A 26,037-nucleotide genomic window follows, 5' to 3' on the forward strand; every position below is an offset into this window, starting at 1 on the left:
TGGTCTGCAACTATCTCATTGTAAGGAAGCCCAGAGCCTCCCCCCTGGTGGGGGTAGGGGTAGGGTACACTTTATTGGGGCCCAAAAATCCAAAAGTGTCTTGCAGCAGTCCTGGCTGCAATCCCCATTACCATGAGGAAAAAAATTGATGATAAAATATAGATCATGCCTGAGGGGATATTTATAGAAACTTATTTCGATGTATCTAGTGTCCAGAGCTCTTGTGAGATTTTCTGGAGCCAATCAAAACCAGTATTAGTAAGATTGCCTGTCCCCCCGTGAGGTGGAGGATCACCCACCCCCAGCTCTGAGCGAGAGGCAGAAGAAAAATAACATTTTAAGAATCACTATTGGGACTATGGAGTGAGGTAACTTCCACGGAACGATGTATCTGGTGTCCAGAGCTCCTGTGAGATTTGCTGGAGCCAATCAAAACCAGTATTAGTAAGATTGCCTGTCCCCCCGTGAGATGGAGGATCGCCCACCCCCAGCTCTGAGCGGGAGGCAGAAGAAAAATAACATTTTAAAAATCACTATTGGGACTATGGAGTGAGGTCACTTCCACGGAAAACCTGGAAGTCACGCAAGGCCTCCGTGGGAATTACCACAAAACTAAGGTTGCTGTTCCCCAGTTGGGGGGGGGGGGTCCCTCAGTTTTAATCCCCCCCCAACAGTGGCATTGCCAGAAATAAACGGTACGTGCCAGGTTTTCCGTGGAAGTGATGTCACTCCATAGGGATTTTAAACATGAAATGGGCTGGGTTTATCACCAAGCCAATTTGCAGTTAACATATTGTCTGATGAGACCCTGACTATAATCCAAATGCCTAACTGTGAGGAACAGTTAGCCACGGATCAGCAGTGCTCTGCCTTCTACCCTTAACTGGAGACAGCGATCAACCAGACCTCTTCTTATCTGATTGTTTTTCTCCCCCCAGTATGGTAAAGTGCTTCACTATAGCAATCCCTGCCTTCTCTTCCTGTTCCTGATGACCTTCACTACAGCCAGCATCATGCAATGCTTTTTGCTCAGCACCTTCTTCTCCAAGGCTAATCTGGCAGCTGCCTGCAGTGGAGTCATCTACTTCACGCTGTACTTGCCCCACATCGTCTGCTTCGCCTGGCAGGACCGGCTGACTGTTAAACTCAAGATTATTGCGGTGAGAAAATTTACCCCCACCCTCTTGGGAAGCCTATAACCTAAGGCATCTTCTCTCAGTCTCTGACTGTGTCAGTCCCTAGCTATTTATCGTTTTGATGTTTTCTCATATCCTTGCAGTATTCCCAGGTTTTTTTTTTTAATCTCGATGTGTAAGTATCTGCTGAAGAGTACTTGACACCCGGCAAAGAAAGTTGATCCGAGGCTTAATTCTTTCCTTGCTTGTAATCTTCATAATCCTAGTGGCACCACAAGATCACTAAGGCTGCATTGGCACTGCACTTTTTAAAGAAGTCAAAATTCTGTGCCCAGGCAATCCAGATTCTGTGCTAGTAATAAACTGGATTTTAAAACATATACAAATTATACAAATTATACAAATTTGCATAATCTATTTTATTTTTCATAATCTCCTTTATTGGCGTGTATCCAACCATCCGTAGACGGAAGGCACATAGAGTTTTCTTGTGTTCCTCTCTGTTACTGCAGCACCTGGAAAGATCATTCCCAGGGTTGTGGGATCCATGCAGATGATCAGCTGGGCAGAGAAACAGCCATCTGGGGCAGTGGGCTGGTATGAGGAGGGACAATCAGATGAAACTGACCTGTGTCGTTGCAGTTTTCAGGAGAGAACTTCCTGTCCTTCTTCACCCCCCCCCCCCCCACACACACAGCTATTCCTCCAAGTGGGTCCTGCAGTCCTGGGAATGCTCTTCAGGGGATTGAAAGGGACTCCAGGAACAGAAAGGAACATAGGAAGACGCTGTGCTTCATGCATGAAGTACTAGGATGCACATCACTGTTTTTGCACAAGAATGGCCCTGTTGTGCATGGGAGAGAAGATATTTTGTGTATGAACAATAAACATTTCCAAGCAATTTTTTTGCATTTTATTTAACCATGTAGTTGTGCCCCTGATTACATCAGCATTCTTTTAGCCATTGTATTTGATCGTTTAGATAGAAACTTTGTTTAATAGAAATGAACAGGTGAGCATTCCTGGGCATTTTAACAAGCTGAGTTAAATAGAGCCTACAGCCAGTCTATCAATGGTCACATAATTAAATGAAAAGGAAAAAGCAATTTTACTCACACATGCACAGAAAACATTTTATCTCCCACATGGCTTGAGGCTTTTTAAACAGATTTATGGGTATGTAAATCCCTTCCAGTAGTGTTATAAGTGGGTCTTGCTGGGACTGGATAGACAGCTTTTCATGGACCCTTGGATACACTAGATTAGAGTAAAAAACTGTGAAACTTGACTGGCTTTTCTTGGCATTAATTACACTGCTATCTAGGCAGTCTTTTTTTTTACACATCTGCATTTTGTAGCAAAGAATTTTCAAGAATGGTAAAGAGCTGGGATTTCTGTGCTTTCTATTATCTAAAAATGCATTTTAATATTAACAGTTGCTCAAACAGATGGCTTATCTGAAAGGAGGGGGGAAATATTAACATTAATTAATGGAAGCAGCTGAACATGATGAAGTCCAAAATTCGTTATAGAAATTCTCAAAAAAAATTGTAAGGCAAGTCGAATGGAATGCTGAAAACTGGGAAATCCATCCATCCCTAGTTGATTAGTGTCCCCCTTTTCATTCATTTACAGGCTATGTTCAGAACTAAGGTTGTTGTTTTTTCTGAATTCATAAAGGTATTCCACATTGTAAATTCATGGTATTTCCCCATTTCTTCCAGAGCTTGCTTTCCCCTGTGGCTTTTGGGTTTGGTACAGAATACTTGTCACGCTATGAAGAACAAGGTCGTGGGCTACAGTGGGATAACATCCAAACCAGCCCACTGGAGGGAGATCAGTACAGTTTCTTGCTCTCTATAGTGATGATGCTTTTTGATGCTTTTATCTATGGGTTGTTCACTTGGTACCTGGATAACGTCTTTCCAGGTATGGTATTCCCTCTGCCCATTTTGAATGGCAGCCACAGTACAGTAACTATTGTTATTATTGGAGGGAATCTTGTCTCCAGAAATGTAGCAAAAATGGTAGACAACTGGGGTTGAAAATATCATGGTTCCTACTTAGTACTTACTACATGTAAAGTTAGAGCCCACCAAATCGTACTTTTCACCTCCTAATAAAAAAATACAGTGCATATTGGTTGGGATTAAATCCCATGAACATCATTAGGCCGGAAGTGTTTAATTGTACAGAGAAATTTGTAGTGCAATCCTATGCATTTGTAGTGCATCCCTCCCCACAAGCTGCTATAAAATGAAAGGATTCCCTAGTGCACTGAAGCAATGCTATGAAGGGGCATAGCCTTCCTGACTCCCTGCATCTTGGCAGAGATCCCTTTCCACTAATGCTGGGAATGGGAGCCCCTTAACCTGTGCTCTGGTGCTGTGTAGAAGAGCATAAAACGGGGCTTCAGGGGTCACTTTATTCCAATCAATGTGTTTGTTTGAAGGAGAGAAACTAGCATTTCCATGCATTTTAAGAAACTTGTCTGGCCACATATTATGTGTATTAGAAAGTCAAAACAAAGCACCATGAAAGATCTTATCTTCAGAACTAAAAATCACATGTTATTACTGATTTTCAGTTTAGATAGCTTTTTTAAAAAATGATGCCGCTTAACACTGAGATGTATCTGTGTGCAGAACAAGCTTTGCCTTTATTTTTACTCAAAATCTGTTCCAGCTCAGAAAAGTTAAATATAGCAATTCCATCACTTAAAATTCAGTGGAAACAGGTGTAGGCCTCTTGATACCAGAATATGTCCCAATCATGCTATATTACCCTTACCTGGATAGCCCAGGCTAGCCCAATCTTGTCAGATCTCAAAAGCTAAACAGGGTCAGCCTTGGCTAGTATTTGGATGAGGGACCACCATGGAAGACCAGTGTTGCTACACACAGGCAGGCCATGGTAAACCACCTCGGAACATCTCTTGCCCCACAGGGTCACCACAAGTCAGCTGTGACTTGATGGCAAAAAAAGCTGTATATCAAAGATCACATTATTGGACTCCCGATCAAATAGTAAAGAATAATAGCCATCCCTAAGGGGGTGTTGACAACTGCTAATATAAACCAGAGTCCTCATTTCACTCATAAGAAGCATTACAAGGTGTGTGTGAGAGATCCACTCTTTTACAATCTTAATTTTGCATATAACACAGTAATTAAAGTCATTCATGCAGAATTTAGAACCAGATAGGTCAGTGGTACTCAGTGGCTTTGGAGCTACGTGTAGCTCTTTGATATGCCACATGTGACTTTTTTGAGCACTGCTTCTCAATATGGTACCAGCCCCTTGTTTCAGAAAATTGGCAAGGCCTTTGCCTGGTGGCCTTTGCAGACGGTAGTTGCTTACCACTTTGAAATGGCCACCACCAAAAGAACCTCCCGGAGGTGCAGGCCTCATTCCAGGGATGGAAGTAAATGTGGATCTTTTGGTTGAGGGTAATTGTGAATGTGACTTCGTGGAGTAATTGCCATTGAGACAGATGTTTCCAAAACCAGCCTGGAGGAAGGAATAGATGGTGACTGGACTGTATCAGGGAGAGGAGAGATCCTGTTTTGGCCTGTTCTGGTCTGTCCTCTCTATTTTCTGTCTTCCAGGCAGTGCTGGAGGTGCCAGGGCTCAAACCTACATAAGAAGTCCTCATCTCTGACCTGGTTGACTCTCTTCTAGTGACAAGCTATAATTTGGTTAGGGGCAAAAGCAACCACGTCCCATTCCCATACCTAGAAGCACACAGGGCACAACAAGGAAGAATGTGTGTGCTTCTGCAACAAGCACAGGACCCTAAGGGCATAACTAAACATAAGGTGGGAGTTCTGTAACCAAAACCTTCCTTTTTTAAAAGTCAAAAGCAATTACAGATTACCTAAATCAGGTCAGAGTAGCAACACCAAAAGAGTGGAAGGGGTGTTTAACCTTTCCCTTCACACTGTTTCCTCTGTCTAAATTTTCCTCCCCTCAAGCCTGATGTATACCTACTGGGAAAAACATACAACAACCTGTACATTTCTCTGAGTGGAAATAGCTTTTAGGGGGAGGACGATTTAGGTCAGGAAAATATCACTGGAGGCAAAGGGTTAAACATACCAATACTGCTTTCTGGGTCTGATTCATGATGGCACCTTTGAACTGTCTTTTTTAAAAGGCAGATCCTGATCACAGAGTTCCTGAACCACACCCAAGCTTTGCTCCAACAGAGTGTCTCCATGATGGATTTCCATCCATGAAATAAACCCTTTTTGTTCTCCCCCTCCTGCAGCAGCCCAAAATGCCCCCAGAAATACTGCATTGGGGGGCATTTGAAGCTGCAGCAGGACTAGGGCTGCCAAGCAGGGGTGGGGAAACCCCCACTTTGGAGGCCCAATTTCTGCCGCGGTGGAATCGGGCCCCGGGGGGATCTCCGCCCCCGAAGCTGCGTCACCTCGACGCAGCCACGTTGCTCACATTGGGGGCGTGGCCCAGATCGTCGGGCGAGAGCTCCCAGAGCCCGGCAAGGCTCCCCCGCTTCCAAGGGTAAGTACACTTGGCAACCCTAAGCAGGACAGGAAGACTCTATGTGCTCTGCACATAGGAATCCTTCTACCTCTGAAAATACTCCACTGGTTCCAACTCCTAGTTTGGCTATAAGCCTTTTTTCAGCTCTGATTGTAAATTGTTGTCTTAGATAGGAATTAACAGACAGTTTGCACAAAGAAATGAAGTTACAGTGGAGGTTCCCCAAGAATCTGTATTGGCACCCATGCTGTTAATTTATTTACAAATGATGTGAAGTCAGAGGTAAGCAGTGAGGTACTTTAATTTGTGGAAGATACCAAATTGTTCAGGATAACAGAAACCCAAGCATATTGTTATTTCCAGCAGGATGTCTCCATATTGGGTGAATGATCAACAAAATGGCAAATGAGATGAAATACAAGTATACACATTATGGCCAAAAAAAACCCCAAACCCATATACCAGTTGTTGACAATCAAACAGAGTAAGGCTGTTGGCTTCATGCCCTGTTAGTGGACTTTGTGGAAACACCTGACTATTAGTATCAAGATGCTGGATTCCATGCACGCTTTGTCTGATCTATCAGGGCTCTTCTTATGTTCCTAATCCTAATGAACATCTAGTACTCATAAAATTATCTCGATTCATAATATCAAAAAACAATGTTTAGAAAACCACCAGGAAGAAATAAGCCGTTGAGATCACCTGTGATTAAACTAACCAGAAGGGGAAAAACCCAACCCCAAAATATAGATAAGATTCAAAAAGGGATCAGTTCTCACAGTGGTACCGTTTCCCTAAATGTATTCCAAGAAGAATACACAGCTGTTCATTTAAATAATTTGATATAAGGAACAAAATCTATCAGTATTCATGTTCCCTGAATGGTAGGGAACCCAGGAGCAGTACCAAAGGGTGATTTCCCATAAGCGCTGCTCTGCGCTCACTCCTCCCTTTTGCCCCGACGGTACGTGTCAATTTCACACAGTTTTTTGAGGACTGAGTAGACATGGGGGAAATCGCGCGAAGCTGCGGGGCAAAATGTGGCCATGCAGCAGCTTGTGTGAAATTGACACGTACCATCGGGGCAAAAGGGAGGAGTGAGCGCGGAGCAGCGCTTGAGGGAAATCACCCACTATGTTTTATTTCCTTTGGATAACAGAGTGCTGAAAATTCATAGTGGAATGAAACAGAACACACACTTCATTAGATAGCAAAACCTATGGTTCTGCACAGGGCTTTTTTCCTGGGGGAACATGCCGGAACAGAGTTCTAGAACCTCTTCGACAAAATTCTTTTTAAAATGTTTAAAAGTTCATGAGTTTTCAGTATACAGATTGATAACTTCATTTCCTTCTTGAGAGTTCTGGCACCTCTTTTTCCAGAAAAAATGCCCTGGTTCTGCATCAGATTCCCAGAGAGCAACTGCTTGAAACTCCACAGGATGCTTTCCTGTGGAAAGTTCGGAGTCCTTTGCCCCTCTGTGTATCCAGTTAAAAGCTGCCCAGGCTTATTCTGATCCACTCTCTGCCCCTCGCCCAGACTCAGACAGACAGACAGACAGACAGATCATTCTATATTTGGAGACATAGCCTATGGAAAATGTCTTTGTTCACAAATTATGCTAGGTTAGTGGTTTTCTGCTGTCGAGGAAATTTTCCATAAATATTGTTACAAGGAATACATGAGGATTGCAGAGGATTCCAGGGCCTGTTATGGGGCTAAAAGGATGCAATTAGGGTTGCTGGCTCTAGGTTAGGAAATTTGTAGAGATTTTGGAAGTGGAGCCTTGGGGGGGGGGGTTGGGAGGGGAGGAACCTCAGTGGGTATAGTACTATACAGCCCAACCTCGTGGCCATTTTCTCCAGAGTAATGGACCTTTGTAGTCTGGAGCAATGTTCCCTCTAAGCTGTGGAGTCTTGTGAGCAAAAATTCTACTTTGTGAGCTGCTGGCATTAAAGTTGTGAGTGAGCCATTTGGCTACTGCATAAATTAGTTGGCTCTGGAGCCCTCCTTCCTGAGCTAAGGCAAAAATGTGTGAGCCGGAGGCTAAAAAACTGTGAGCTAGCTCACACTAACTCAGCTTAGAGGGAACACCGGTCTGGAGATCAGTTGTTATTCTCAGAGGTTGGCAACCCTATTTGAAATTCTGGTTTCACATTTTAGGCCTGACAGCAAAGTAGTGCTGCTTCTTTGCCTGGGCTTAGCATCTTGTTTGATACTGTGCAGCAATCCTTGCAAAGCCGTTCTGTGTGCTTTGTTTGCAAATGAGAAATCCAGAGAGTTCTGGTGTGCTAACTGAAGTGTGCATAACTACATTGCGTGGGTTGCAGCACAGTTTAGATGAGATGCTGAGCTCATGCAAACCTGAACAGGGAAACTCTTTGCCTTACTAGGAATATGTTTAATAGGATCCCTGTTTGCCTTAACTGTGGTTGGCATTGCTGCTGATGTAATGCTGAACTGGGTTAAGACCAGTGGTGGGAATGCAGTGGTGGGCCATGCAATGGTTAAACCATCTGGAGTGTTTTGTCTTCAGTCATCTTTTTCGTCTGCAGAATTTTGAAATAAAAGTTAAGTTTAGGATTCTCCAGTTGGAATCCAGACTCTCTGTTGTGCAATGCAAGGTAGTAAGGCAATTAGGACAACTGATGGTATAATAGCTAATAATGAGTACTAGGAATTTCTCCAGTCATAGTTAGCCTCAGGCAGACACTTTGAGACATATCCTGCAGATTATTAAAGCTTGCAGCCATCTCTAGGCTGAGGAGAGGTTAATTCTTTAATGAAATTCAGTTTTGAAAACAGCAGTTTCTTCAAAGGAGCCATAGATAATGTATATATTCTTTTCTCCTTTCAAGACTGAATTTTTTTCAGAACCAAGGCTGGTCTGTGGTGGGTAGTGAGTTTGGATGTCTGTGCTTTGTTAGAACGTCTAATGTGCAGCTATGTTTCTTGCTAATGAAATGGCAAGTAATTGTTGGCAGTGTATGATTTGCATAGATGGGTTCTTCCCCATGGCAAAATACAAAGAAACTTGTGCACCCTACCAACTTGCTTTTGTTTTAGGAGACTACGGGATACCACGGCCTTGGTATTTCCCTTTGCAGCTGTCTTACTGGCGTGGATCTGGACGGCAAAAGACTGTGAAAACAGCAACTGCTGAGGGTGAGTTGTTTGGGGGAACTGATGGTTGGAAATAACTTCAGAACCATTGATCCGTTTAGAGGTGAATGCACTCTTGCATTCATTATGGGAGCCATTGAAGAGATTAGATGCAGACATACAGTGGGAATCTTAGCAGGTGGCTTTGAACTCTGAGTGGCCCTCTATTATTAAATTGTTGTTGGAGAGTGAGTCAGTGTTCTGTCTGAAATCCTCCTAAATTACGCTTAAGTAGCAGCCTGTGAGTCATGTCTCTCCCTTCTGATGTGTCTTGAGATAGTTAACAAGGGCTTTTGTGATGTAATGCGGCTCACCTCTGAATCAGTGAGCATGATTCTGAACTTAACTGGGCTTTCACTAGAGTAGCTGTCAATATCGGGTAATATTTCACTAGCCATTGTGGTATAGTGATAAGAGTTTTGGAAGATGGCCAGTAAGACACAATTCAAAACCCTGCTCAGCTGTAAAGCTCATTGGGTCACTCTTTCTCACCTTAACATGCCCCGTGGGATTGTTTGTGAGGACAGATGGAGGAAGGAAGATGTATACTCCTGTGAGCTTCTTGAAGGAAGGGCAGGACAGAAAGGTGATAGATGGATCTTACCATTCCCACCCCAACCTGAAAGTCTTCTGATGTCCCCATGCTACATTGGCCCATTGCATTAAATCTACAGAGTTGGCAAATGATGTCTTTGCCTCAAGCTGGTTGCTCATAGGTGGGCCAGAGCCCCTTTAGTTGCCAGGCCAGGATAAATACATAGGGAGGCACTGCTCTGTCTTGCTGCCGTCCCATGTTTTCATCTGGGAGTCAAAGCTCATCAGCAGAGTTCTGAACTGAAACAGAGAAGCAATATTCTTCCATCTGCTTCACACACATGTGCCTGAAAGATGCACAGGTCCCATCATTACACTAAATAGTACAGCCAGCTGTTTCCTACTTTTTCAGAGAAGTTCTTGGCAACATCCTGGATTCCTGGGGCACTCTTGCCAGTTTTGTACAGGCATTTGTTCAGCAACTGCAGGCCATCCTGCCTTCTGTTTGCTGATTTTACACATTTCAGAACTGACGAGCAGGAGCCCCTCATAACGTACTTTCAGAAAGGGACAGTTTTGTAAAAGAGACATATAATTCTATTGCTTTTAGCCTAGCAGCTGAGGTTGCATTCATGGCCAAATTTAAAAGTTAGGTACCATGTTTACTCACTTAAGAAGATTCACACACACACACACCCCGATGTGCCATTCACATATAAATTACCCATAATAATTTTTGTGTGTGTGTGTATAATTATTTTAGGGGGGGTTGTGTTGCATTCAGGATTATCTTCCATTTGGGTAAATACAGCATTTTGTACATTGAAAAAGCATGAAAACTGGTGGCAAATAATCACACGTGTCTATGTAACTGCAGGGAAGACATATTCAAGCATGAATCCCCAACACTTGCAGTTTTCCTGTGTTCCCCCCCCCCTTACATAGAAACAGTTTCAATGCTGGGCACCATAAAGTTTGAAGCAGCCCCAACTCTCCATTGAAACTCACAGCTATATACTGTGGTTCTTGTATGTGCCTCTGTAATGTATTTGTAAGTCCATTAACTTTTCACCAAATAGCTTGTAGCCTGGTTCAGACACTCTTAAACTCCCTTTGTGAGGCAGCTTAAGCCATTCTCAGACTCTCAGGCCTACAATTAATGGAGGGCTTGGTGTACTTCAGATTATTCCAGTTGTCGCTTCCTGGCAGTGATTTCAGCAGTCGAGGCAGTGCCTCTTCGAGCTGCTGTGTGATGGCTGCCAAGAAGTCCCTGTATCCACGGATACATCTATCCGGTCTGCATTATGTCTTCCACTCGCAATTGTATTCCTGGGGACAGACAGAACATGTCATGTGAAAGGTACTTTGGATGGGTGAACTGACCCTAGTGTGCATGTGTACATATTAAGGGAGTGGAGCTTTAAAAACTAGTTTTAATTAAGGAAATCCTCCAGACAGACAGCCCCATTGTATTTTTAAAAACTTTAAACCAATTTGGTGGTTTCGATGTCTGGAAGAGATGCATAAGCAAACTGCCCTTTGGGGGCCTGTTTATCAGCAACCCACAAACCCACAGTAACAATTGGCTGCTATACCACAGAGATGGAGGGGTTACAGGGGAAGAAAGAAAAGCTGTTATTTGCATGGCCATTCTACTCATCACCACCGAAATACTTTATCATCCCCGACAGGCTGTTTGTATCTGGTTCTCAGCAGATGAAGGTACTTCTAGGCCAGCAGGGAGCTAATCCCCACCAGCCCCATCCCAGTCTACACATGTTATGGCCAGAGAGAAAAGAGGCAGCAACATTGTTCCATCTGAAAAGGCTTTAGGTTTTGTTACGTTCTCAGCTGAAAGTACAGTTTTCCCACTGGACACACTGTGAGAGGAATTCAGAATGATGGAGGATGGTTATTACTCCTGACGTGTTTTCGTTTTTCCTTTTTCTTCCTGGCTTCTATCAGAAAGGTACTACAAGGCTATAAATTTCTGAGAAAGACTTAGGCAAAGCTTTGTGAAAATTGGAGGGATACAATAGATGGCACAAACACCTTTTATTATATGGGGGTAGGCAATGTTTTTGGTCCAAATGTCTCCAAAGCCACAATGTCTCTACTTTTGATTATGTTGGTATGTTGGCAAATGGGGGTGGGAGGGTTGGGAATTATAGTTCGCCAGACACACTGGGAACATGGTGAGTCCCAGTGGCACTGCCTGTGCCACAGGGATTCACCTCAGCCCCTTCAGTGGAGAACTGGCCCTGAATGCCAAACAAAATGGGGTGCCGGGTTTGTGAACCTGTGGTAGGGATCACTTACGCTTGACTTGTTGGTGTGGCTATATCCATAGAAGCATTTCAGCTTTTGTCCAGAAGTTCATCTAGTCCAGAGTGCAAAAAAATAGTCATACTCTGAAGTAGTGTTCCTTCTAAGCTGAGTTAGTGTGAGCTAGCTCACAGTTTTTTAGCCTCTGGCTCACACATTTTTGTCTTAGCTCAGGAAGGATGGCTCCAGAGCAAACTAATTAATTCAGTAGCCAAGTCGCTTGCTCACGACTAATGCTCACAAAGTAGAATTTTGCTCACAAGACTCCACAGCTTAGAGGAAGTATTTCTCTGAAGCCTGATTAAAAATGATACGAACTTCCATTTTTAACAGTAGTTTCATCCCATACCATATAGCAGGGGTGTCGAACTCATGAAGGCCGGAACTGACAGAAATGAGACCTTGTTGGGCCAGGCCATGTGTGTCATAAAATGTAATGCCAGGTAGTGGAGATATAAACTTTATAAAGGACACAAACACAAAGGGTTTTTTTAACTTAAAATCATGTTTAAAACATTAGCACTCTTGCAATATTTTGTTTATTTAACAGTGTCTGATAGCTGACACCTTTTGCTCTGAATTATTGCATCAAAATGTCTGTGCTGTTGCAATCTTATGCTGTTCAGGTGTGTATCTGTAAGCTGCAAACCTACAGTGACACAGCAGCAGCAGAACTGGAAGAAGAAGCATAAGACAGGCAGAAAATGCTTTCCAGTGCGAGCCTGATAGAAGCCCTCTGGGGGCCTGATCTGGCCCCCGGGCCGCATGTTTGACACCCCTGTCATGTAGCAATTTACTTGATTCATGTTGTTCTCATATCCATCTGGCTGACATTTCTCTGGTTTGTTTAGTTTTTCAGTGTCTGAGCAGCTAGCAGTGAAACCAGAGATTAAAACTGGATCATTTCAGGGGGCCTTTCTCACAATGGTCAGCAAAGAAGGCCTGTGGCAGCTAGTAACCTAATGCTGATCTGTTAGGGAGCAAACAAGGCACCTGAGGAGTCCAGGAGCTCCCTCACCAAAGCCAAGCAAAGATGTCCCCAGGGACAGCTGCTGTCACCCAGCTCTCATTGGTAGAGACAGGCTTTCAGATTTGCTTCCCCCTTCGAACATGCAGAAGCCAAGATACTGAGCAAAAGAGAACATGATCAGGATGATGAATGGTATTCTTAACAGCAGAAAGAGTGGGCAAACTTATTTTCAGGGACTATGTCAGTAAGCACATTAACAGTAAACTAAAAGGAAAGAGAAGACTGGGTCATTGCAGCCAAAGGCAGCTGCCTCTTTTCACCATCTTTTGTGGTAAACTGAAGTAAGGTCTTAATAGGAATGTAAAACACACCCTGGTCACTGAAGCAGTAAGTACACTATGAATTCAGTATTCTGCCAAATAGGAAACAATTTTGTAAAGAGAATACTATCCATATTTCAATATTGTCACCCAAGCCTGCCTTACTTACAATCATTGGAATTTAAGAACAAAACTTTCTTATGACTCCATTAAAAACCCCAGCCTTCTGGAAGAGAAGTCTCATAATGCATTTAAATCTTGGAGGCACATATCCCTAAATACTGTCCATTTTGTAGTTCATATAAGAAATTTTGTATTATAAAAAGACATAGCAAGTCTTTTATTATAAAAAAAACTTACCAGTGAAGCAAATCTTTAAAATCTAAGGTGCATGCATTTCTGATAGCCCATTTCCCCCCCAATGGCCTCCAAGGAAATGTTGCTATTTAAACCCTACTATTATGCCAGATTGTTTGTTTTTCCAAGAGAGGAACAATTTTAATAGGACTATTTAATACAACCCAATTATAAATAGTCAGTTATAGACAAGTAAATAAATAGACAAAGATAATGTTGAAATCTACTTTGGGTCCCAACTGGGACAAAAGTGGGGTATAAATATCTAAAAATAACAAGTTGGGGCTAGTAGTTGATCATAGCAACCAGGAAAATATTTTCCCATGTAACTGGGTAGAAGATAAGTTATATGTTTAGGAATCAAACTACAACTCCTACTTCTTCTAAATAATCTTTTGCATTAAACCTCTAAGTATTAGAATTCCCCAATAAAGCTCTCAATAGGAAGCAGGTAATTTTCATCTTTATCAATTATAGGATTATTTTTTAAGGCTGAAGATTCCACTGGGGCAGTATCTTTTAAAATCAAAACAACTGCCCTTTTTATACTTGCTATTGTTCAGCCACTGTTGTGTCTAACAAAGTGGTTGGTCGTCTTCGAAAGCTCATGCTCCTAAAGTCTAAGTTAGGGTTGATTCATATATTACAAAGGTGGTGGACGCAAGGACTGTCACTATACAGGATTTGAGAAGTCCATGATGGCAACTTAATTCTCTGGCACATGTGAGCCCAATTAATATTGTGAGCATAGCACTCAGGGAGCCAGGGCCTAAACCTTCCCTCTGTCCAATTTTCCAAACCTGAAATGGCCCCCGGAAGCAGCTATGCACTGATATGGGAAACTTATACGTAGCCATCAGTATCCTCAACAGAACCAATAGCAGGTCCCAGTGAGCATTTCAGGTCAAGGAAACAGTGTAGGAGGGGAAGACTTAAATGTGCTATCTGCACAATCCACATTCCTGATCTGCAAACGAAGTCTTTGTAATGTCTGAACCAACCTTTTAATCTAAGGTGCTATGAAAACCATTTTTTTTCTCTTTTGATTAACCTAGACAAAACTTCAGAGAAGGAAAGCAGTGTCCACACAAAGTCTGCAGAAGAAGAGGCGAGAAGAAGTGTACCGGATGAGTCTGCCAATGGAGATGACAGTCAGAGGATGAAGAACGGTAAAGAAACTGAGTGTAAACACAAAAGAACAAAAGAATCCAGTGAACAGGAGACCTCTACAGCAGAGGCAAAAGACAAAGCTGAAATGAATAGTAAGGAGAGAGGAAAGAGATATAATCGTGACTCTTATGTGCTCTACACTTGAATGTAAACAACTTTTTCATTGTCAATTCATGTCTGTCTACATTGTGTCTGCCTGATAGCAGGTGTAGCAAGGCAGAGGTGTGTTACTTTATTGTTTGACCACCATGCAATTTTTTAAAGAGTTCTTACTGGTAACCCATTTTGATATAACTTTTTCATGTATGTGACTTTCATTTAAAAAGCTGACTTAAAAACATATAATTCTGTGATCACCAAGAATGAGATCTGAGGGCCTGTTTACCAGACAGCATAATCAGGGTAAAGCTTTTTTTCCGGGGCTTTGTCGCATCAGGCTGCTGGTGTGAGGTCTCACGTTTGAATATTTATTCACAAGCCAGAGTCTCTGCATACTAAAAAAATAAAATAAAATAAATCATGCAAATAAGAAATGAAGGGTGAATGTTCTTCCTGATGTGCTAGGAAATGCATTTTCCCCACTTTCAGTAGGTGTAATCCAGGGAAATCTTTATACTTTGATTCCACTGAATATATAAATTTGCTGTTAGCCATTGCTAAGAAAGCATAGTACAGTCCTATGGCATTTCAAATAAGACCAGGTAGCCCCAGTGACAGGGGCCACAGAGGTTAAGATGCTGAGCTGCAGACCAGAAGGTCTGTAGTTCGGCAGTTCAAGACCCTAGCGCCATGTGGCAGAGTGAGCTCCTGTCTCTGGCCCCAGCTCCTGCCAACCTAGCAGTTAGAAAGCAAGAAATTGCAAGTAGATAAATAGGTAGCGCTTCAGTGGGAAGGTAACAGCATTCTGTGCGCCTTGGCATTTAGTCATGCCGGCCACATGACCACAGAAATGTCTTTAGACAGCGCTGGCTCTTTGGCTTGGAAACGGAGATAAGCACCGCCCCCTAGAGTCAGATTTGACTAGCTTTCGAGCAAGGGAAAACTAGCCCCAGTGATAAGGGACCAATAAAACCAGGGTGTTTTTTTCCCTTAGTAATTAAATCCTGAGAGATGTGAAAATGCTTATTATTTGGCCTGCGGAGGGAGTTGTGTTCCTTAGTGCATGGTAAAGATTTTCCACAGTTTACTTATTGCTAGTAATTACTGTGATGATATTTAATCACTTTTAGTTGTAGTTAATTATACCAGCTGTGTATCAACAGATAGTAGCTATTAACCAGCTACTGTAGAGAAAATGTGTATATGTGGCTTTACTTGGATATGGACTTCTTAGTAATCACCTGATTATGTTCACAGAAGACAATTGTGTAATAATATTGAAGCATTTTAAATTTTGCTTTAAACATCTGCAGACTCAGCCTGCCCCCAAGCCCAAACACTAAGGTGTATGGGCCAAATTAGATTTGTGAGGGGGGGGGCATCTATATATCTAATTCCCACAGGGGGTGGGTTTGTGCGGATACTTATTTCTGCCAACAGAGGGCTCACTCTCCCCCAACAGTTTTTCCTAAATAGTCAGTAGACTTCCTGTGTCTGCAGAAAAATTCAAGAAGTAAAAAAACCCGGGTATACTAGACCGGAAAAATATTGGTATTTCTCAGTATTCCCAAATCCCAATATTGATATGATATTCACATTTGGGATTTTCCAGGAATCCTGAAATTTTTTTTGGTCTCCATTATACCCTATGGAGATTATTATAATGGTCCCCATAGGGTATAATGGGGAACTGATCTGGGGTATCTGGAGGTCTGGGAGGACTGTTTTTTGAGGTAGAAGCATCACATTTGCAACATAGCTGCTGGTGCCTCTCTTCAAAAGAACCCCCAGGTTTCAAAAAGATTGGACCATGGAGTCCAATTTTATGGGTTGCCAAAGAAGGTGCCCCCAAACATTGTTTCTAATGAATGGAAGAAGATGTTTAAAGGGATCACAGTCCCTGTAAATACCTTCTGTGAGCTGTACGTTCACTCTGAAGGTGTTGAAAGGGCTTGCGGTCCCTTGCCTTCTCCAAGTTACAAGTTCACCTGGAAGGTGTTTAAAGGGACTGTGATCCTTTTAAATGCCTTTAACTGGCTGTCTGGCAATCTTGAAAAATCCCAAATATTTTCGGCTATATTGGATAGCTGAAAAGATAGTTAAATGTATATTTGGCTGAAAGAATAGCCAAAGAATCCCAATAAGGTATTTTTTGGCTATTTTTTCAGCCCAGATGTACCTGAATGTACACCCCTAGTACAGTGTTTCCATCGCCACATGCAGTTGCTAGCTCATGAGAATAGAGTTCATCAGTCTACAATTTTGGTGCTCCATCTACGTTTAAGTGGAGATTGCACTACACATGATCCGCCCGATATATGCAGTCACTAGTTTGTGTGAAGAGGACAATGGATGAGTATTTCCAGCTTTGGTACATGTGAACACGTGACCTCAAACATCTGGGTTTCCAGTCATGTGTACTGAAGTTAGAAAATACACCCATTGCTCTGTTCACACAAAAATGTCAATCACATGTATTAAGAGGAACATGCATAGTGCAATCTCACCTTACGTGCAGTTTAATTGCCAAAATCATAACAACAAATCAGGGTTATTGGGCATAGGAAGTGTACATGCATGAGCTCCCCTTTCCTATGCATGTTGACTCCATTCTCATGAGCTTGCAGCTGTGCATAGATGAAGGCAGGGGTAGCGAGTGCATGCCTGCCTCCCCCTCTATGTGCATTGATTGCAGTGCATGTAATGTTGTAGAGGGTTAAACTGAGTATTCAATAAGACCCTGAGTGGAAAGTTAAGAGGATTAACTGGTATTTAAATTACCAGTGCATTGAAGGGCAGTCATTTTAGTGTCTACTTCATGTGTAATTTTGGCTAAGGAGTGGCCATTCTTTAAGCTTAATGTTTTTAGGAGGCCTACTTGGGGTTCAGGTGCCATTCTTTTTTGCAAAGTTGGAGTTTCTGTTTTTGACAGCAAACTATACACTTAGCTTTAAAATCCCTTTAAATGGTTTGAGGTAAATCCAAAATCATTGGGGCTCATCTCGAGACTCAGATGATGATGCATGCATTCTGGAATGAATAAAAGCAGGGTGGTCCTTCAAAAAAGAACTAGCCCACCAAGAACCAAAGGTCACTTTAGCAAATGTCTTCTTAGCACCTTGTTATCATGGCTTATTTCACTTTTCATCTTCCAGTTTCTTGCAAGCTCTGAAAATGCTACCAGGATTGGCCTGCCTCTTACTGGGAAAAATACCTGACAAACCTATAATCTTTAGGCAGCTCAGTTGACAACTGAACTGGATGTATTTCTGAAAAGCCACATTCAAAAATAGCATAATTTGTGGCCAAACTAAACTTGACAAGGACAGTTTTTATTCACTTGTCTGTTCTTTTCAAACAGTGGGTTCAAATCTATACCCAAAGGCAGGGGTCGTTTCGTAGAAAAGAAGCTAGGGGAACTCATTAGCATAACTCATTAGCATATGCCACACCCCCTGACATCACCGGAAGTCTGTCATAAGGCCACACCCCCCGCCCCCAACGGTCCTGGCCGCCGCTGCCGGCCTTGCAGCTCCACTGCCGAGCCCCATGAGGGGCCCGGTGGTGGACCTGCAGGGCCGGCGGGAGTGCAAGGAAACCCCGCGAAGGCCCTCCCTGGCCCCAGGCACCTCTGCCCAAAGGGGCATACACAGGTACTCTCCACCATACCAACTGTACCCAAAGGGGCATACACAGGTACTCTCCACCATACCAACTGACTGGTGGGAAGTACTAGAACACATTTTCAGGCTGGCTACTTTTTGGCTGACATGGTTACAAAGCGTGGGGCACGATCCCTATATGAAAAATCTTAAAAGGTAAAATCAGAAATGAGTTTACTGTAAATTTGAATGTTACATTTAGAGACCTGCCTATCTAACAAAAGCTCATATCAGAAAATGGAGTCAGTGCTGCTTTGCATTAGCTTTTGAGAACAGAGTACAGGTTTGGGCCTGGTTTCTCAGGGTACTGACAGATCTTGACGGCTGACAGTGGTCTTTGTTATGCAAGAGCCATAAAACCGGTCATCTGTTACGACCATCACTGTTGCTTGACATATACTGCTGTGAGCTGAGATGTAACTCAGCAGAGTCCAGTGATCATTCTCCTCTTTGGGTCTTCTCTTCAAAGAAGATTTTTTTTTGTTAGAGTGGAAGAGTCACAGACTCTTCTAGCCAAGGGACCAGCAGGGGAATGGATCACACCCTGACTGAGTTGGCTGCTCTCAAACACAACACTTCTGGGAGCATGAAGAATTAAGTAAACAAACAATCATTATGGAAAACTTCCCAAGCACATATTGAGGTAATTTTAAAAACGCAAATCAATAGACTACATACCTTTGGTGTATATCTTCACAAATGCTCAGGGGCAGGGGTCATTTTGCAGAAAAAGAGGTGCAGGAGCTCATTAGCATAACGCATTAGCCTAACTGATTTGCATATGCCACACCCCCTGACGTCACCGGAAGTGTGTCAGAAGGCAACACCCACCGCTCCGGCTCCACTGGACTATTTTGGATGGCTAGCTATGGAGCGGGGGGGGGGAACGTGCAGATCTGTCCCTCACAGAGGAGGGAAGCTTGTACCTGAATAAAACGTGGTCTTAAAGGTGCTACAGGACTGTCTTGGACTGGGGGGGTGGGGAGGGCTCTGCAGCTTACCTGGCTGCTTCTTGCTCTGACTGAGGGCTGCTGGGAGCAGGGGGTGGGGCTTGTTGCATGTGCCCGCCCTCTGGGCTCTTTGCTGCCGGAGCTCCGCTCCTGTGCGCTCCTGCAGGAAATGACCCTGCTCAGGGGGATCATTTACTTCAGAGGGAGCCTTTTGATCAGAATTAAGAAAAAAGACCAGTCCCATCAGTGACATTCAAAATAGTGCTGTGTAACTGTATCACTATAATATTACAACATTATTGTGGTATAGCTACTACACATTTTTTTAAAGCCAGCAGAATGCCCACCTGGTGGGGAGTGGCTGGTTAACAAAGACATAGGGAAGAAAGAATGGAGAATTGTCACATGTGGGTGCTCCATTGCTGTTATGAATGCCTCTGAGTCCACCATGGGGAATTGTTGGCATCCTAAAACACCACAGTGCGTTGTAATAGAAACACATGCTTATTGCACTGCACAAACATGTGTGTGGCTGCAAAGCTTACTCCTATGCTTATCTCATTTTAAATATCTTTGTCTTTCAAGCAGCCTCCTTCTTTGAAGCCGAACCTTCTGGTCTGGTCCCAGGTGTGTGCATCCAGAACCTAGTAAAGATCTTCCCTGGTTGCTCTAGGCCAGCAGTGGATGGCATGAGCATTACCTTTTATGAGGACCAGATCACCGCTTTCCTTGGCCAAAATGGAGCTGGAAAGACTACAACAATGTGAGTTGCTTTTGGATTAGATTTAACTATCATTTGCTATCAAGGTTTAGCAATCATGGCTGCCTTTGCTTATTTTTCAGAAGTTTATTTGTATCTTAATTATTGCAAATAAAGGAGTAAATACAGAACACAAGACAGGTAGAATAGTTAGAGGAGAAGGAAAACCACCTCGCATAGCCCTGTAACTCCTATGAACAGTTTTTTGAGTGTTGTGGATACTGTGTAAGGAATGGAGGATCGGATCAAGGAACAATAATTTGCTACCTCACTTCACGAACAAGCTAAGGTTCTCCAAGGGCCACATCCACAGAACTCTAGAACCTGGAAACAAACTAACTATATATGAGTACACCTTAGGGTTGCCAAGTCCTATCTTCCCCCCAGCGGGGGACTTTGGGGGGGGCGTTCCTGGAGGGGGCGGGCCATCCCCGACATGATGATGTCACATTGGGGACATCCCCGCTGCCCGTAGGAGCCCCCCAAAAGCAGGGGACCCCTGCCAAAGTGGGGGGTTTGGCAACCCTAGTACACCTAATTGAGAACAACTATGTATTCCTGAATTGATTTATCACATTTTTATCCCACTGTTCCCTCAAGGAGCTCAGTACCCTGGCAAAGGTCTCCTCTCTTCTAGTTTATGCTCACAACAACTCTGTTGGTGTTTCAGCTGAGAGAGAAAGAGAGTGATTGGTCCAAGGTCACACAGTGAGCTTTGTGGCTGAGAGGAGATTTGAATATATGAGTTCGAATCCACCTCCTCCTAGTCCAACATTCTAATCACTACATCACCCTGTAAAAGATGCATGTGTTTGTTTGGTTTAGTGGTTGTTTTCTTTTTGATACACCCCACTTTACATTACACAAAAGGTGGAAAAACCCCCCCCCCCCGAGTTTTCACTCTGAGTTTTTAAAGTATTCCTGTTTTTTTCCTCTTCTCTCTGGAAGGACAGGAAAGATAGATCAATGACCAGCCATAGTGAAAATGGCTTGACTTGCAAAGGAACAGAGGGAATTGATGTTAGGAATCTCCAAGTGACTCCTGGAGATTTCCCAGAATGCCTGCAAGGAGAACTCTCAGGATGCACCAGGGTGGCAGGGGGGGGGGGAGAGTGTGGTGTAGAATGGATGGAGTCAGAGGTTTAATAAAAGTGCTTGCTCCCAGGAGGGAGGGCCTCTTCGTGCTGGTCCTTGGAAGAGGACAGACTGCTGAGCTCTGTTCTGCAGGGCAGGGGCCACTGGCCATGTGACCTGGCCCGCTGGCTGCAGAGAGCTGAGGTAATGAGATACATTTGGAACAGTTTGCAATTTACTAAGCTTGAAATTTCCTGCTATATTTCAACATTAGTAGAGTAGGTTTTAGAGCCAGGGACAGATTATGTGATTATAACCAACTTTTCTTTGTTCTTCTGGTTGCTGATCGGATGCTGTGTATTTTTGTAACCTTTTTCTCTTTTTAATAAATATTTTACTCTTTAAAGCTGGTAGTGTTCTCTGGACCACATAGTTTCCCCAACCACCCTAAACCATGCTAATTTAAGAAGGGAGTCCCGGGAAGGGGGCAAGCAAGCAGCCAAAACACCCGTTGCTAATCCTCCAGCCCCCCCCTCGAAGGAATTTGGTCTCTGTGGTAACCAGGCACTGGGTAGCAGGAGACCAGAGGCAGGCTCTCCGTTTGAGAAGGGGTGTCAGGAGTCTGTCCTTCCTGGCAGGAAGACCCCAACAGGACAGTGGTGGCAGCGTACCCTTGTGGAAGGAAGTGGAATAGCACCCTTCAGGAACTGGCGAAAGCCAAGGAGGGGGGCTGGCAGAACAGGGTCTGTGAATCAGAGCAGGCCTGTTCCATCACAACATAAACAAAGAGTGTCATGACAGTCCTTTGAACTGAGTGCAGGTCTGTTCATCCACATTCTTGCATAGAATGACCAGTTGGCCTCGGGATTGGTTTTCTTTGGTATCCAAGTCTCAATCTCAGGCATGTGTTATAAAATGTAGGTAGTTATATATTTTGTTCTCTGGAACAATTATGAGTTTGGATACAATAGTGAATGGCATTTCCTACTCTTGCTATCCTATCTAAACTAGTGTGAAATAAAAAAAGTTTGATCACTCCCGCCTGTGATCACATAGGTTTCAGAGAACATTTACAAAGAGTGTTCTAAAACAGGCAGGACCTTAGAAAGAAGGAAATGCCTTTCTTATAAAAGTGGAAGTAAAAGGAGAAGCAAAAGCAGATGTCTCTGGAAGAGAAGCACTTTCCTGGGGTCAGGTCTTTTTAAATATGCTGAGAGAGATAGGGAGCCTTTTGTATGAAAGAGCTGAAAAAGCAATGGTCAGCAAAGCTGATATGCCTTTTGGGCCTGTGAGAGTTGCAGGTGCATTGTTTCTCAGGGGTCTGGACAAACATTTCCTTGGCTTTCTATTCCTGTTGCCCCTAGGTTTCTTCCTGAGTCCCTTGTATTCTGATGCCAGGTCAAAAATTCAAAAATTGCAGATCTGTATCTTTTTTAAAAAAAAAAACTTTCCTTGAACTAAGGGGATTCTGAAACAAGGGTCATCCATTATGTCCTTTTGGGCTGTGTTTCCTAGGGCAAACCAGATGTTATTTGTGTACACATGTGGTCTAACCCCCACCTTTGTTGAGATAACAGAGAGTGTGGGTTTACAAGGGGAGAATGCGTGAGAGGGACAGATGCTTAATTCCTTCTGCATGTCAGTACTCTTCTGCAAACACTGTGCAATCCCCTCCCCAGCTTTTTTCACCTAGTTCATAACTTCCATTCTTGGAGACCATTTAGGGGGGAAAAGCTTTTTAAATGATCAAGCAGAGGCATTTGGGGGGGATACTAAACAAGCAGGACATGGGTTAAGTATCCATCCTTTGCCAACCAGTTCTTCCCTACAAATGTCTTCTTCCCTGCAAATGGCCTCTTCCTTGCATAAAACATTATAAAGGACAGATAGGGTTGGGTTTGCCTTAAGAAGTTACTAGTATGTCCCTCAAGGACAGCATTTCATCAAACCTTTTGAGTTTGTACCCTTTTCCCCCTACATGTAACCATTGTTCGTATTGTCCAGTTTGCCTAATGAAATATTTCTTTCGGCGGGAGGGTAGGGTAGAAATCTAATTAATAAATTAAAAAATACACTTCCTATTCTACCTGCACACTGTGTAATAAGAACATAAGAACAGCCACTCTGAATCCAACCATTGGTCCATCTAGTCCATCACTGTGTTGCCAACAATGGCCAATCATACGCCACTGGGAAGCCCATGGGCAGAGCGTGAAGACAGCAGCCATAACCTGCTAACTGATCACCAGCATCTGACAGTGGAAGTATTCTGCCTCTGAAGCTGGAGGTCCCATTTGGATAGCCAACCATAGACCGATCTTTGATGGATCTATCCATCCTTTTTAAAATTCATCTAAGCCAGTGACCATCACCACATCTTCTGTCAACCGCCCACTGAAAGAAGGAGTACTTCCTTTTGTCTGTCTTGAATCTACCTCCAGCCAGTTTCATAGAGTGACCTCCAGTTGTAGACTTTTGTCAGGCCACCCCCCCCCCCTCACTTCTTTTCCTAACTACAAATCTCCTGATGCTTGACATTTGCCTCATAGGGCAGGTGCTACAATCCTGTAATCTCCAATACCATGGTTGCTCTTTTTTGTTCTTTCACCAGTCTTCGGTATCCTTTTTTGAGATCTGACAGCCAGAACTGTACACAGTATTCTAAATATGGCCACACCAGAGACTTGTACAAGGGAATTATTATACTGGCATCTGTGAGGGTTCTCCCTTCCCAGCACTGCCCCCTTTTCCTCCCCATCATGCCCCACCTCTTTGAGACTCCCTGAGCCTCAAAACAAGGGTGAAGGGGATAAGAGCAATGGTTAGAGCACCCAAGTCTGCCCTCTTCTTCTCCAGGAGGTTGCTCCTTTAGCCAATGCAAGCACGTCCTCCTTCCTGGTTTTGGAGCCTACCTTAATTCATCCTCCTAGTCCTTCAGTTAGCCCCAACCCACCCCGGCCCACCCTCACCATCTATGCTACCACCTCAGCTAGGGGCTGGAATACCATTCCCTTAAATGGCCTCCTGCAACCTGGCTGGCCCTTTCCCTTGCCTTTCTGGCCCCCTTCCTTGTAGGGACTTCTGCTGGGCCATTGCTTCATGGCCTCCTTGGTGCTCTGCTAGGCTGGGGTCCTTGGCTTTGACTGCCCCTGCTGGGCTATTGTTGGTGGTAGCGAGGGCTGCCACACTGACAGCTGGCCTCCATTAAGGCTTCTGTTCCTCCTGCTACCCTGAGCCTGCTGCTTCACTGGGGACCCCCTGGGAACCACTGCCCTGCAGCTTCTGAGAGGGACATTAAGGCATGCTTCTTGTTGGGGAACCTTGGGCACACTGCAAGGTCCACACTGTGTCTTCCTCCCTGGGTGAATCTTCCCCAGATGAGTGAGGAGGAGGGAAGGCTTGTGCCGTGTTGGACCTGGCAGTAGCAGTGTCCTGCTTAGCTGTAAGACTACCAGACACGGCATGGAAGGCACCAGGAGGGAAGGAGAGGCCTGATTGGGTGCTGCTGACCCTGAACACAGTTTCATCCTTTCCTGATTTTTCCAGTGTTTTCTTTTAACATTTTTTTAAAAATGCGCCAGCTATATTCATTGTGCCAACTTCTCCTCTCCATCACCTCTTGTGGGAGAGTAAGGACCATGGTAGCTAATTCCAGGGCTTTTTCAGTCAGAGCTCCAGAGCTCTGGGATGGGCTACCAGTGAGATCTGGGCTGTACCCCTCTCTCCTGATTTTTCACTGGCAATGTACAGTGATATTGTTCAAGATGGCCTTTGAGAGTGTAATTTTAGAAGGTTGATTCCCAGATGGTTTTCCCCTTAAATGATTTTCGCATGCAGTCCACAAGACAGATAAAGCTCTTTTTGATCATTATCAGGGTACCAGTGAGATCTGGGCTGTACCCTCTCTCCTGATTTTTCACTGGCAATGTACAGTCATCTTGTTCAAGATGGCCTTTAAGAGGGTAATTTTAGAAAGTTGTTTCCCAGATGGTTTTCCTCTTAAATGATTTTTTCATGCAGTTCAGAAGACAGATAAGCTCTTTTTGATAGCATACCATTATCAATTCACCAGAAATCCCACAGTAGTACTAGTATTGCATGTTCTGCCTTCCAGTCTCATTAAACCTCATGTAAAGTTGTTTGTGGAAAGTAAAATAATTAAAAAGTAGACTGTGTTCTGCTAGATAAATCTGCTAGATGAGGGTCCAGAGAAATATTCACCTTACATCCTAAGTCTTTTGATATTCCTCTCACAGTACAATAGCATAATTAGTAATGTGTGGTTTCTCTATTTTATTTGAGAATCTGCAAATGCGAGGTTTTTGCTGACTTAGAGAACTTTTTTATAACACTATTTGAGATTCCCAAAACTAGGTCCTGTCTGCGTATCCATACATTTATATTCAATGTGCATTTCTCCAAAAGCATATGTAAGCCTCAAGCACCACCTAGTGGCACCCCAAAAACTTTATATGAAATTGATCTGACACTACTTTTTCCATTCGTTTAAATGAACAGCTTGATAATAGTTGATTAAAATAATTTTATTTTTTCCCGCATGCTCTTTGTCTAGGTCAGTCCTCACTGGTCTGTTCCCACCTACATCTGGAACAGTACTAGTTGGTGGTAAGGACATCCAGATGCACATGGACTCCATCCGGCAGAGCTTAGGCATGTGCCCCCAGTACAACATCTTGTTCAAACAGTAAGTCTCACCAGAACCTTGCCTTGAATGAATTCCCTAGCTGAAAGACTGTAGTTGTCCCCATTCCTTGTGATGAGGCTCTGATCTAATCCCTAATTAAACAGCTCCATTTCCCCTTGAAATATTTGTAAAGGCTGGTTGAGCCATTTTCTCTTTGTATTAGTTATTCAGTCTTTAATTAGAACCAAAGTTACCACTCTTAGACAATTAACATGTTGCTGTCCAGATTATGTGCATCAAAGGTGCTGTGGTTTGGGCAGAATTTTTACACTGGTACTTAAAACCATCATAAATTTGAGACCTC

The 26,037-nt window shown here is 43.5% G+C and overlaps 1 protein-coding gene across 1 annotated transcript in view; it reads left to right on the forward strand.

Moving 5' to 3' along the window:
* ABCA4 (ATP binding cassette subfamily A member 4) overlaps positions 1 to 26,037 on the forward strand; it is a 175,784-nt gene that overhangs the window by 91,226 nt on the left and 58,521 nt on the right. Inside the window, exons 15-20 of the mRNA XM_015413325.1 lie at positions 939 to 1,160; positions 2,861 to 3,065; positions 8,712 to 8,810; positions 14,369 to 14,575; positions 19,780 to 19,957; positions 25,602 to 25,733. Coding sequence (XP_015268811.1) covers positions 939 to 1,160; positions 2,861 to 3,065; positions 8,712 to 8,810; positions 14,369 to 14,575; positions 19,780 to 19,957; positions 25,602 to 25,733 — 1,043 coding nt within the window. The remainder of the gene's footprint in view (positions 1 to 938; positions 1,161 to 2,860; positions 3,066 to 8,711; positions 8,811 to 14,368; positions 14,576 to 19,779; positions 19,958 to 25,601; positions 25,734 to 26,037) is intronic.

The sequence above is a fragment of the Gekko japonicus genome, unplaced genomic scaffold (assembly GCF_001447785.1).
Source record: "Gekko japonicus isolate JY-2015 unplaced genomic scaffold, Gekko_japonicus_V1.1 scaffold70, whole genome shotgun sequence".
Taxonomy (NCBI): domain Eukaryota; kingdom Metazoa; phylum Chordata; class Lepidosauria; order Squamata; family Gekkonidae; genus Gekko; species Gekko japonicus.